At 65.2% G+C, this 13,500-nt stretch overlaps 1 protein-coding gene and 1 long non-coding RNA gene across 6 annotated transcripts in view; one reads left to right on the plus strand and one right to left on the minus strand.

Moving 5' to 3' along the window:
- Positions 1-308: 308 nt before the first annotated feature.
- LOC309859681 lies at positions 309-8,211 on the minus strand. 5 transcript variants are annotated; one of them, XR_014308808.1, is made up of 3 exons: positions 8,121-8,211; positions 4,369-4,819; positions 309-3,891 (listed from the first exon to the last, which is right to left on the minus strand). It is a non-coding gene; the product is annotated as an uncharacterized lncRNA (long non-coding RNA). The 5 variants fall into 5 exon arrangements; XR_014308809.1 differs by having other exon boundaries at positions 309-1,982; positions 3,503-4,819; XR_014308810.1 differs by having other exon boundaries at positions 309-2,004; positions 3,503-4,819.
- KCNK9 (potassium two pore domain channel subfamily K member 9) overlaps positions 7,584-13,500 on the plus strand; it is a 77,405-nt gene continuing 71,488 nt past the window's right edge. The window contains exon 1 of the mRNA XM_082720696.1: positions 7,584-8,349. Coding sequence (XP_082576822.1) covers positions 7,671-8,349 — 679 coding nt within the window. The 5' untranslated portion in view covers positions 7,584-7,670. The remainder of the gene's footprint in view (positions 8,350-13,500) is intronic.

The raw sequence follows: 13,500 nt of genomic DNA on the forward strand, positions 1-13,500 counted from the left end.
ACGCGTCCCACAGCCTGAGTACAACCGACCGAGGTCCCCGACCCCCAGAGACGCCCCCGGGACAGAGGGCAGGCAGCCTGGTCCCACTGGGTGTGGACAGAGTCCCCCACCTGCCTCTGGCTCTGCCCCTCCTCCGGGCGCCCCCCCCCCCTCCAGTGCAGGCCGCGTCCCACCGTGGAGCTCAGGTTCCGCTCTGGAAGCCCGGGGAAGCGAGCTGCTGCCCCACGTCCTGTGGGACCCGCGCCACAACGAAGCGTTGTTCTCATTTATTTTCAGGAGCAGAGGGTTTTCATTTTTTCTTCTGCTTTATTTAGTATTATTATTGTGTTATTTATTTTAAGGAGGCAGGGGGCTGGGTTCCACACACGTCTCCTCCCTGTGAACATCAGATCATTCCAGGCACTGGGTGGTGGGAAACTGCCCAAGAGAGAGGTCGCCAGGGCCATTTCCGGGCCATGTGGGGTTGTTGTTCCCGAATCCATTTCATTAATCCAGTCAGCAAACACCCGGAGCCTCTGTCCTGCCAAGTCCCAGGGACCCGGGGGCGGAGGCGGGGCGCTGGGCCCTCCTGCTGCCCTGGGGGCTCGGCTGAGCCCGGGTTTAGAACAGCCAGCTGCCTGGGGCACCCTGCCGCGGAGGACCCGGTTCGGGAGACCCTCCCCGGGGGCCCAGGTTCTGGCGGCCCCGGGGGCCCCTCGCGGCAGCTGCAGGCTGGGAAGACTCCGGGATTCCCGCACTGACCCTGGCAGCACCTAGGCTCCCCGGGGAGGCGGTGGAGCTCTTCGTGGGCCAGGCCCACGTGGGGATGGGCCCCATTAAGACACCTGAAGTCCACTAACCACCCATCCTCTAATAAAGTGTGTGTGTGTGTGTGTGTGTGTGCGCGCGCGCGCGCACGCGCGCCTGGAGCTTTGGAGATGTCCTCGGCTTGAAAGACGGGCACCTTAGCCTGGCTTTGCCTCCCAGTGCTTCCTTCGTCCGCCACGTGCCCCTGAGTCTGGGAGGACTGGCTGCTTTGCCGTCTGTGAAATAAAGTTCCTGCTCTTAAACGTCCCCTCGCTCCGGGAGCGGGTCGGAGCCCTCCTGAGCCCCGACTCCCCACACCTTCCGTCCCTGCAGCAGTGTCGCGTGTGGACTCCCCGGGTGACTCTGCCCTCCTGGCCACAGTGGGACACCTCGCTGAAGTCTCTGAGACCCAAGAAATGCCGGGAAGGGCCCACCTGGGCTTGACGCCCTGGGAGGAGCCGCGGCCAGTTTGCAGCTCATGTACCCAGGTCGCTTGTCAACAGGTATCCGGGGAAGCTGGAGGTCTGACAACCCCCGGGCCACAGGCTCTGACTGTCCACTCTCAGAACCACTTTCCCTGCCCCCTGACATAACGTTCTGGACCCCTGTGGGCAGACCAAGGCAGTTTCCCTTCTCCATCACTGGCTCTGCCTCTGGTATCTTAGGAGCCCATCTGCCTCCAGTCTGACCCTCACTACGTGTCACCGAACCCTGGGACTTATCTCGGCATCTGCTGGATTCAATCATGGAATCCACAAAATAACTTCTGACACCTGCTGTGTACCAGGGACTGGGCTCACTCTGTCTCTTCCTTCTTGTCCTTCCTGCCACCTTACTGGTCCGGCCCCTTGTTGCCTGTGCCTGGAGAGGCCAGGGCACAGCGCCCTAACTCCCACCCCACCCCCACCCCAAGGGCAGTGGCGCCATGGCTACTGTCCTAAGCTTGGACGACTGTCCTGAGCGGGGATGACGATGACAGTCTTGCAGAGCCGTCATGAGGACACAACACCCAACTCGGGCCCAGCATCCAGCAGGCGCTCAAGAAGCACGTACCCAGGATCAGCACAGCAGAGGGCAGTACACCACTATCACGGCACCATTCTCCTGCTCAAGAACCGACCATGGCTCCCCGTGTCCTCTCACGTTGTGTGCAGGCTCTTCTTTGTCATCTCAGCGGAGGCCAGACTGGTGATGGCCTTGAAGGGAAACAGGTCAGTGCTGGGCCCAGGATGAGCCCTGTGTATATGCCTGTGTTCAAGATCCTCTCGGCCAAAGACAGGGCTGGGATCGATTAGCAATGTCTGCCATGGGCCGAGGCCCAGGGAAGGTCGCCCATCTACTCGTTCCAGTCCTGGGGGCCCTTGACCCCCCCCCCCGCAGACCCCGTCCCCACTTCTTCCTCTTCCTGAGCCTCTCCCGCAGCACCTCTCCCTCTCCCTCTCCGTCTTTCTTGCTTTTTCTCCTCTTCCTTCTCTGCACCGGACCCCCAGTGACATCGGAGTCACAGCCTAAAGTGTGGGGACCTACAGGATCCTGGCCGGCAGCCACATCTGTCATCTGCACAGCACGCTTCCCTCTCTGTTCTGCCCATCTACGTCTTCCTGCTTTCCTAAGAGAGACCTCATGTGGGGCGATGACCTCAGACCTGCGGGTGAGTGAACCTGACCCTGCCCTTTCATTGCCATCAAGCAGAGGACCTGCTGGCTACCTGCCAAGCGGCAGGCCCTGCTCGACCGAGACGAGGCAGGCCCAGCCCTCACTCGAGGAGCTGAGTCCGGCAGGGGAGATGGGACAGGAGTATGTGCAGGGACACGGGAGCCTCGGCCAGCCTGGGGACCGGGGAAGCTCCTGGAGGACGTGCTGCCGCAGCTGAATCTTGAAAGATGAGGAGTTGAGAGCCCGAAGAGGACAGGGAAAGGTACGCGGGCAGAGGGCACAGCATGAACAAGGCACAGAGGTGCTGGGTGCTGTGAGGACCGTGTGCTGAAGGCTGCCCCGCAGGACGGGGGAAGGGGGCAGGGGCTGAGGGTGCCGACACCGAGGGTGCGCCGAGGAGCTCGTGGAGGGTTTTCAGCAGGGAACGCAAGAGCCCGCGTGCTCAGAGGTAGTTGCGGGCAGAGGAGAGAGGGGGGTGGCCTGACTGCAGGCCGCCAGGACCTGAGCCGGAGGAGGGTTTGCCTGCGTGCGTCCAGAAGTGGGATCCAGGCTTCCTGCCCCTCTATGCCCAGCAACCCGGGCTGGGGCTGTGGTTCCCAAAGAGTGGCTTGGGACCTGGCTCTGAGGTCAGCTCTGTGCCCAGAGGCAGATTCCGTGATCCAACCAATCTGGGAAATGCTGTTCACAGCACTCCTGTCTGGGCCCATGGTGCCTGCTGGCAGACTGAGGGCTCTGAGACATCCTGAATTTTCCTGTTGAACCAGCGTCCCCAGTGCGGCCAGAGACACTTCCCCGGGGACATGCTTATCATATCCCAAAGAGCCTGGCAGACCTGGTGGACCTGGCTGCTGCTTACAGAGCTCTTCCCTCTGGCATTAGCCCCTGCTGGGGGCTTCAAGTGCAGACATGGCCCATGAGCCATTAGTGAGGGCTGGTAACCCTAGGGCTGGAGGGAGGAACCCAGAGTGCTGGCAGTGGCCCCCAGGGAAAGGGGAGGATCCCATCACAGCTTTCTCTTCTCTCTATTTGTGACTGGGGCCCAAGGGGCTTACTGCCTCACCTTTCTCATCTGCAAAATGGGGGCAACGGTTCTGCCTCCTCTGCCTCTTTTCAAAGATGGGGGCGTTAACATGTCAAGGCGTGAGCAGCACCACAGAGATGTGATGATCTGGAAGCCTCGGCCGTCAGTCCTGGGCCAGCACTGGTGAGTATGCCCAGAGGCACGCAGGCACCAGCGCCGGAGCCCAGCCAGCACACTGTAGCTCCCTGCCTTCGGCCAGCAGCAGGATGGGTTCACGGAGTGCTGCTGCGGAAGGGCTGGGCTGAGAGTCGATTCCACTCCAGCTCACCAAGTGGGGCCAGAAAACACTGCGTGGCTTCTCTGGATAAGATGGGGTCATACTCCTCAGCCCCTAGAGGCTAAGAATATGCCCAACGCATGTAGAGAACCTAGCGAACGAGTAGGCAGGAGAGAGAGAGTAATGAACCATGATGTTCTTTAGTATCCGATCAAAGACAACTGTTTTTACTAAAGACGACACTGAGGTCCAGGGAGGCCCAGTGACAGACCACTGGAGGAGCACAGACAGGACCCCAGCGGCACTGGTCAGCCCTGAGTGGCCTAAGCCGCACAGAGAATGCATTGCTGCCCCAAATCAGGCATCTCTTTCTTGGGTGCGGAGGTGCTTCCTGCCCCCCCCCCCCACTTCGCTCTAGCTCCTCTTAGAGATGCTTTCCCAGGGAGCTCCTCATTGGTTGGGAGCTGAGCCCCGCCCAGCCAATCTGTGGGGCCAGGGGGAATCCTGGGCTCTCATTGGCCACAGCGGAGCTCCAGATCCACTCCTATCTGGGCTGGAGCTGGCGCTCCCAGAACCGTGGAAGTAGAGAGAGGCTTGGGCTCCCCAGAGGCATGGTCACTGCTCTAACCTCTTTGTGGCCTGTCAGTGGAACCAGCCACACTGCTAGCTGAGCGAGAGCACTGGGGACACAGTGCTGGGAAGACTCGCCAGAGCCAGGTTCTGCTTCACGGAGCTCGCGTCCACCTGTAGGTCAAGACCATGGGAGGGATGCGGGGTGCAGAGAGGGCTGTGTGGGAGCCTGCGTGTGTCCCCCTCCAGCCCTCAGGATCCCTCCCCGAAGTCTGGCTCTCTGGGCTTCTTTTGAGTCCAAAGGCCATATTTTGGGAGAAAAGGAAGAACCAAGGTTTTTGTTTTGTGTTGTTTTTGGAGAGGTTGGGCTGTGGCTATCCAAGGCGCTGTGACTTTGGGGTCAGAAGGCAGCTGGAGCTGTTGAAGGAGGTGCTGGGCGGAAGCCGGCAGAGGCTCAGGAGTGGTTTCTGGATGGTAACTGTCCGCTGTCCCCGGGCCCGTGTTCCCATCTGCAAGACAAGCGGTTGGGGCGAGTTACTCTCCCAAGTCCCTTCCACGAGCTCACAAACGGTGCCGTTTTCCAGCAAGGCTGTGTGGAAGCCGAAAGAGAGTGGCTCTCCACAGAGCTTGGGGTCTGTCTCTGGGGAGCATGCCGGCGCGCCCGCCCCCTCCCCGCCCCCGCGGGCAGGACCGCCCGGACTCCCCTGCGGAGTCGGCTCAGAGCGGGGACACCTGTGGGTCGGAGTCCAGTGCCCCCTGGCGGCGCCGGGGCGGGCGGGCGGCTTCCGGACGGCCGAGGCCCGACGGTTGTGACTCAGGGGTGGCGCAGGGCGGCAGGAGGCCCAACTGGGGTTCCGTCGTGGGCCGAACAAGGGCGCGATTAATTACCAGCTGCAGGAATCCTTGTCGCCCGCTCACGGTGACTCACCGGGAGGCCAGGCGCATTCGCCTAGCGCAGGGGCCTCGGTTTCCAACGTGAATTCCAGGGGAGCACCTGCCTGGGGGGACCTCCCGATCCCTGTGCCTAACGGCGCCGGCTGACCCAACGTCAACCCGACAGCCCGGATGTGGCCCCCAGCTCGGGCCCACTTGTCCGTAGGGCCGGGGGCGCAAGCACCCACGAGTCCCAGAAACAGGGTGGAGAGCGCCCCAGCAGGGGAGCCTCCGTGAGGCATAGGGTTCCCAGACTCGCCTGGCCCCCAGTGCCTGCGGATGGGGAGCCCGGAGCAGCGCCCGAGGGGGCGACCCAGAGGGGTCAGAGCTCCGGAGCCGGCGAGCTGCGCAAGGCTCGGTCCATTCCCTGGCCTACTCCGCGGTGCCCTCAGCCACTCCTGCTGTCTTGGTCAGCCGCGGGGGGGGGGGGGGCGTCCCTTTCCCTAAGTCGCCACCTCTTCTTGGCTGGAGTCCAAGGGAGGTCGCCAGACCCAGAGAAGGGGAACCCTGGGTCTCGGCACCTTCAGCCTACCCATTGGGAGCTCCACCGCTCAGGTGAGGGTTAAGGGGGTCGGTGATCCAGGGAAACTCCTCGACGACCTGAGGGTGACTGAGGGAAGCGGGCAAAGGTGGCTGATGTGGGAAGGGGATAAAGCCCGTCTTCCGACTCAAAGAATAGCTGCGCCCCTGCCGGAGCCTGGGCTTCCCTCCCTGGGCTGGTCGGGAGTGGGGCCATCGCGAGGCGCCATGTGCAGGAGGAGGGGCCAGGATCATGTTGGGGATACACCCGGCGCCCAGCCTCGGGGAACCGAGGAATGTTTCTGGGAAAAGCATCGGGGAGGGGACCAGGAAGGGGGAATGCGGCAACCTTCCCTGAGGCCCGGACCCCAAGAGTGCGGCCGGTGCCAGGCTCAGCACTCTCGGGATAAGGGCTCTGGATCAGCAGGTGCTGGGCCACCTGTCCAGCGACCCGCGCGGGGGCTGAGGCGGCCCTCGGGACCCCAGCGCGCGATGAGGAGGTGCGCCCCGGCAGGGACACGCGGCCGCGCCAGGTGGCTGGCCCCGGGGCACGCCCTCCCCTCGTGCTCTCGCCACCCCCCCCCCCGCCTCGCCCGCCCCGATCTCCCCTCTCCCTCGAGCTGCTGGTCGGCCTTCTCCGGCTGAGTCCCGTCTCCGCCCCCAGGCTCGGTTCTCCCAAACTGTCCGCCTCGCGTGGCAGCAGGCGCTCTCGGGGAGCTGGGCGACAAGGACCCGAGCAGCCTCATTTATCCTCCCATCCCCCGCCGAAACCTGCTGGTGGCTCCTCCTCCCGCCCCCACTCTGGCAACACCCAGGCCTCGGCCCGCCTCCGCCCCCTCCCCAGCGGCACCGGCAGCCCCTCCCTGGCTCCCTCCGCGTGCGCCGCGCTCGGTCTGCAGCGGAGCCGCCGCGGCCGCCTCGCCAGCTGGCTGGGGACCAGGCGGGAGGTGGCGCGCCCGGGAGGCTGCGGGAGGGAGGGAAGAAGGGAGGGAGGGAGGCCTGGCCTCCGCGTAGCCCGGCCCCCGCCCCCCGCGGCCCTCCCGCCGGAGCGAGGTGCCACGCGCGCGCGCGGGCGCGCGCGCGCGCGCACACACACACACACACACACACACACACACAGGCACACACACACGGGCACACACGGACACACATACGCACAGACACACGCACACACACTCGGCTCCCTCCGGCGCGCACGCACGCAGCGCCCCTGACAGACCAGCGCAGCGGCCGCCTCCCCGGACGCCCGGACGCCGGAGGGCCCCGACCCCGGCGCGGCTCATGCGCCCGCGCCCATCCCGCAGCTCCGCGAGGCCCGCGGGACCCCTCCCGCCGCCGCCGCCGCCGCCGCCTCGCCCGCCGCCCCCGGAGGAGCGGGCTGGCCGACCGCCGCCGCGCCGTCCCCCGGCCGCCCCCGAGGCCGCTCTGCCGCGGGCCCTGCCGCCCTGGGTCCGCGCCCCGCTCCCGCGCCTCGGGGGCTGAGCGGAGCAAACTTCACGGACCGGCCGACGCCCGGCGGGGACCCCGCCGCGCCCTTGCGCGGCCGGGTGGGCGCGGGGCGCTCGGACCTTCGGGCATCGGTTTGCCCCGCCCGCTGCACCTGCTCGGCCCCCTCCCCGCCTGCTGGGGACTCCGGAGACGCCGCCACTTCGCAAACTTTTCCACCCCCCCTCGAGGGGGGGGCGAGGAGGGCTGAAGGGGAAGGAGGTCCCGCGAGGCGCGCGCAGACCTGCGGGCTCCTAGCTGGGCGCCGCCGCCCGGGAGCCGGACCCGGAGGGGCGCGGGCCCCGGCGGCCGCCCTCCGGCCGCGCTCCGGCTCCCGCTCCCGCCCCTGCTTTTCCGGCGGGAGCGGGGGGCGGGGTGCGGAGGGCAGCGCGGCCCGCGCGGTGCCCAGCGGGGCCGCCGTGCATGGCCCTGCGCAGTGGGGCGGGCTGCTTCGGCCGGGTCTGGCGCAGGGTGTCGGGGCTCCCGGACGCCTGGCCCCGGCGCTCGAGCAGCCTCCTGTGCCTGTCCGCCTTCTCGCCCGAGCCCGGGCCCGCGCCGCCCCTGCCCCGCCAGCCGCCTCGCGGTGGCGGCGGCTGTGGCGGCCCCGGCGGAGGGGGGCCCCCCCAGCCTCCCCGCCCCCCGCCTCCCCGCTGCTGCTGCTGCTGCTGCTGCTGCTGCTGCTGCCGCCGCCGCTTACAACTTGGAGGCGGCGGCGGCGGCGGCGGAGGAGGCGGCGGCGGCCGCCGGGCGCTGCAGTGGGACGCGCGCGGCTGCGAGCCTGCGGGACATGCCCCCCGCGCCGGCTCCTTGCTGGCGGCCATGAAGAGGCAGAACGTGCGGACTCTGTCCCTCATCGTCTGCACCTTCACCTACCTGCTGGTGGGCGCCGCCGTCTTCGACGCCCTGGAGTCGGACCACGAGATGCGCGAGGAGGAGAAACTCAAAGCCGAGGAGATCCGGATCAAGGGGAAGTACAACATCAGCGCCGAGGACTACCGGCAGCTGGAGCTGGTGATCCTGCAGTCGGAGCCGCACCGCGCCGGCGTCCAGTGGAAATTCGCCGGCTCCTTCTACTTTGCCATCACGGTCATCACCACTATAGGTAAGGGCTGGGCGCGCCGCCGCCGGGCTCCCCGCGCCCCGGGAGGAGTCCGGGGAGGCGGCTGAGCGCGCGGCGCAGGGCTGGGTGCGGGGCGCCGAGGGTTAAACGCAGCCTGTCGCGGGGGGGGGGCTCCCGCCGCGCCCCCTCCTCTCTCCGGAGCCCCCGCCTCTCCTGCGCCTCCGAGCCTCTCCCCTCGCGGACCCCACCCGGAGCTGCGCTCCGCGCCGGTGTCTGGGCCGGGCGTGCGAGCCCCGAGCGAGCGTGCCGGAGCCTGGAGGGCGGAGGCGCCACTTTTGCGAAGAGAGTGGAGCGCTAAGAATAATCCCCAGAGCAGACACCCACCCACCCACCGCCCCAGCGCGGGCTGGGCTGCGCGGGGTTCCAAGCCTTACACTTACTACCTCTCCGGGACTTGGAGAGGGCCGGCCTGGCTCCGCGGCACGGAGAGGGACTCCGGCGGCGGCGGGGGACCCTCGCAAGGCTGGTCTTGTCTGAGCCCAGATTTCAGCCTTCCTCCCTCCTGGCTCCTCTTGGAATTCTGGAGCCTAGTCGTGCCAGGACCCCGGGGGTGGGGGGTGGGGAGGAGAGTTTGTGCTCTGGTGATTGGGGTGGGGGTGGCAGCCAGGTGAACGGCTCTGAGAGGGCAGTGGAGGGCAGGAGGAGGGCAGAACCTGTCCACCCCCGGGCCGGGCCGTGCTGGTGGGGAAGGCAAGTGTGCCTGCTGCCCGGAAATTGGGAAGGTTCAGCCCTGGTCTGGGGATGGAGTCCGGTTGGTGCACCCTGGGACTCCGGTGCCTCCCTCTCCCAGGGCACTTCCACCGAGCAAAGCCTCTGAGAGCTGCCTAGGGCAGTGCCCCCACTGAGGTCAGGGGGTTTGGAGAGCCTGCAGGTGTGACACTTTGAGACCCTTGGGAACTGGATCAGGTCACTTCGCCCCTGTGGATGTGGCAGTAGGGAGGGTGGCATCTCTGTGGTTTCCGTGGTTTGCAACTTGTCCCCCCCCCCCCGCTCACCCCCCCCTCCGTGGCACCCTCCTTCTGCAGGGACATCTCCGTGGACCTGTCAGGGCCACTGTGTTGGCTCCCGTGGCCTCTTTTCTGGGCCAGTCCGGTTCCCTGTGCCCCGTCGCTGTGAGACGAGGCCTCCTCCTGCTCACACTTCTCTCCTTCCTGCGCCCTGAGTCCTCTGGACCTCCTTCTCTAATTTCCCCCTTGCTATTTTTCTTTGTCTGGAAAGCTCTGCCTGCTGAAAAAGCAGGATTGCTCAGTACCATATGCAACAGGAAGCGCCAACACAGGACGGCCTGTCTCGGCTTCTTGGTGGAGAAGACTTTGTAGGGAGTCATCTTGTCTGAAATGTTTAATTCATTGGTGCAGGTTTTTATGTTTTCGGAAGGAAACCACTCTTCTGTTGTCTACGTAACCAGCTTTGGGCCCGCCGGCCCCACGCGCTTGTCCCCCCCCAACCCCCGCCGCCAAAACGCAGAAAAGCCCTTCCTCCCCCACCTGTGCTTCCAGCCTCTGGAAGGGCCCGGCAGGCCTCGCCTTCATGCTTGTCTTCCAACTTGCAGCCCGAGCCGTGGTCACAATGTCCGGGTGCATGTGGCGGTGATCCTGGGGCTACAGGGTCCCACTGGCTGTGAGCCCGAGGGCGAGACATATGCCTCCAGCACTGACGGCCCCGGGGGAGAGACCCATCCTTCCCTAAACATGCCTTTAGTGATCTAGCCCCAGAGCAGGTGACATCTGCGGGCACACCAGCCCCAGGACTGACATGAGCCCTTGAGACCCGTGGCTGGTCTCACGTGCTGAGCTACAACACCGAGGAGAGGACTGGAGGGAAAACCAAACCTCAAGATGCTCCCATTTACCTGAAAAAGGAACTAGGGAGACTGACAAGGTTCCCATCAGGGGGTGTTTATTAATCCTTATTGGTAGTTCCAGGCACGTGCTTCCAACACTCAAGGCTCCAAAGAGAAAAGTCAAGGACCGTGTGGCCAGATGGAGGCTGTTAGTTCAGCGGGGCGCGCCTGGGACTCCTGCCGTCCAGGACCGGAGCGGCACCTGACGGCTCTGGGTCCTTCTCCCTCCCTTCCTTGAGTTTCCACCCGGGTTTCTGGAAAGAAAGCTTGGAATGCGTGTGTAAGGACAAGGAAGAAAACGCTGCCTTTACTTAGCTTCCCCGACCTGAGCTTGGAGCCCAGGGAGCTGGCTTGCAGCCCAAGTCTGGTCACCCTGGAGGACCCAGACGGGTCATTTCTCTTTTCCCAGTGCGTTTTCCGCACCTGTGGAAGGAGCCGGGGACAGTGCTCACCTGCCAGGTAGAAGCTGAGGCCTGGTGGGCCCTGTGGTGCTCACCACTGCCTGCAGGGCGCCCTGCGCGCAGTAGGTGTGAATCCACGCTCCCCTACAGAGGCCAAGTGCATGCCGGCTGCCTTAGGAAAGTGTTTAGCAGGAGAGCTCAGATTTACAGGAAACAAAGCACCTTTCTAGCTAATTCTGTTTGTTTTCTTCTTTTTTAATATAAATGCAAATTAAGGTCCTCCTAGGCCTAGAACAAAAACCAGCCCCAAGCCAGGCCCTCCGAGGAGCTGTCTCCTATTGGACAGGGATATTAATGAGTCAGGTGAATCTTCACGGGTGTTCTTATTTTTAATCTAACCTTGAGCGATTTCTTGAGCACGCTGCAACTTTGAGCCCAGTCAGCGAGGCAGGCGGGCTCCGGTGGCACTCGTGGTCCGTAAGTGAACTCCGCTTCTCGGATGCAGTTATTAGCTCACTCTCGGAAATGGATTTTAAAAACGATATAATTAGCACTTTGCACTGGATCCGTGGCCGCACCTCCCCGCGAGGGAGAGCACGCAGGGCCCCCCCCCCCGGCTGTCAGGCACTGTGGGCGGGGGGGGGGACACAGGTCCAGCGGGCGCAGAAAGGGCAGGCTCCGCACAGCCGGCCGTGGCTTCCAGGCGCTGCTCCTCTGAACCTGTGGCTTCTGACATTAGGGGCGTTTGAAGCCACCTGCGGGGCTGCAGCCCCCGTTGAAGCTGGGAGACCCCCCCCAACACACACACACACAACGCCATACCCTAATCTGCTTCGCGGGATGGTTGGAAGTCGCTGCCCCCAGGCCCAGGGCCTGGCTGGAATCCCCCTGCCCAGGGCAAAGTCCGAAAGGACCGCTCTGCCCCAGGGGCAAACCAGTAACCTTCCTAGAGGAGGTGCCCTGGGCCCCAGCTGCCCCAAGGCCAGCGCTCCTCTGACTGCAGAAGGGACCTCCGTGATGCGTCTGTGTTGACTCTAACGTCTGTGACCTCGGTTGTCGGCCCCTTGAGGACCATGAAAGATGGAGAAGCCCCACTCAAATTCACATCCCATCTGCAGGGCCCAGAGGACCAAGGACACTGGTCTGAGTAGGGGATGGAGGTGGGGAAGGAGATGGGGGGTTTTGGTTTTGGCTACAGTTTGGAGGAGCAGTGTCTCTCCGGGTCCTTGGGGAGCATCCAAAGCCGGGCCGGTGGCCCTGGGGCGCCGGGGTGACTGGCTCAGGAGGCAGGGTCTGCGGGCTGGGAGTGGGGCAGACTCTGGGAATAAGTTCTGGGGCTCCAGTCCGTTCCTTGCTTAAGGTCCCCTGCCGGCAGCGAGTGGGAGCCCCGAGGGGCATCTCCAGGTTCTCACTGGCATGTGGAACCTGAATGGGGCTTCCCCGTGGTGGAGAGCGGGTCGCGGTGTTTTCTGGCACTCCTGGGTGTAGTTTCCAGTGCAGAGTTTACGCTCTCGCTGTGCGCCTGCCCTTGCCTTGTCCGCGTTGCCTCTGAGACTCTGGGGACAGGCCAGATGACAAGATAAGGCCTGGCCTTGAGGCAGGAGAGGAAACCCAGACTGCTGGTCGTGCTCCAGCGTGAGGAGTAGGGAGCGCGGAGCCCAGTTCACCCGTCTGCGCGGGATGTTCATCCCCTGGGTGCGGGATGCCCAGCGGGAGTGCTCCCCCCGGGGAGGGCCCTTTGCGTGCTCCGGGCAGGTCCTCACCCTCCAGGGAGGCTTGGCCTTCCCCTCTGCCACCTGCTGCCTCCCTGAGCTGCGCCCCTGCTCCTGCGCCTCCCCCTCTGTCAGCACGGGGAAGGGGACCCCAGGAGAACTGTGTCTGGACCCCCATGCCCCCCGCGCCTGCAGACCCGGCCCAAGGTGGGCATCCGGCGAGGGGATGCGAAGTGGACGCAGGCCCTGAGGGCCAGAGCAGCCGGTGCGGCAGGCAGCAGCGCACGCACGCGTGAGCTCGTCTCCCCTACAGCCCGCCAGGACCATTGCCGCACTTGCTGGATGAGAACACTGAGGTGCAGATTCAGCAGCACAGGGAGGCAGAGGGCCGTGAACTCCGTGATACCCCGTGGGCTCCTGCCGTGGCCCTGTCCCGGGAGCCCAGGGTCGGCCTGTGGAACATTCCGTTTGCACCTTTCTGCCTCTCCCTGTCACTGCACCGCTCAGGAGATCTGCGGGGCGAGACCCCGGTGAAGGGCCTGCGCTGGCACACGGGGGGCCTGGACCCGAGGGGTGGCGCTCCCTTGTCCTTTCCTGTGTGGCCACCGTCCATGGGCAGGAGCCCTGCAAGGCTGTGGCTCCTCCTCCTCCTCCTCCTCCCCCAGGCCCTGCCTGGACCCGGCCTCGCTCGAGGTGGCACTGGCCCTCCAGTAAACACTGCCTATTTATAGTTGTGGCGGAGGCAGAGACCTGAGGTCCCTTCTGACTCCGGGGGACATGAGACGGCGGAAGTGTATGCAGGCTCCTAGGGAGGGCTCGGAGCAGGGAGGTGTCAGAGACCAGGGTTCCAGCTCTCGCTGCCAGGACCTGCTCTTCCCTGCGTCGCCCCCACAGCTCGTCCGGGGGCAGAGCAGCAGCAGGGGGAAGCAGGCCTCAAGAGTGGCTCCCCTCCTCCTCCCCAGGCCCCTGGGCTCACACCTCCCGCCACCCGTTCCCCTGCCCTGACTCCCTGGGTCCTCCAGGCATCCGTGCGTCCCTGCTCTGCGCACCCTTGCGTGCGTACCGCCGTCCTTGCGACACTCACCCTCTCGCTCAGTCCCTCATTGACGGCTCCGAGCCTCCCCGCGTGCTCCGTCCGGGCCTGCTCACTCCTGCGTCACGCGGGTTTGCCCCTCTC

Source organism: Mustela nivalis (genome assembly GCF_964662115.1).
Source record: "Mustela nivalis genome assembly, chromosome: 2".
Lineage (NCBI taxonomy): Eukaryota > Metazoa > Chordata > Mammalia > Carnivora > Mustelidae > Mustela > Mustela nivalis.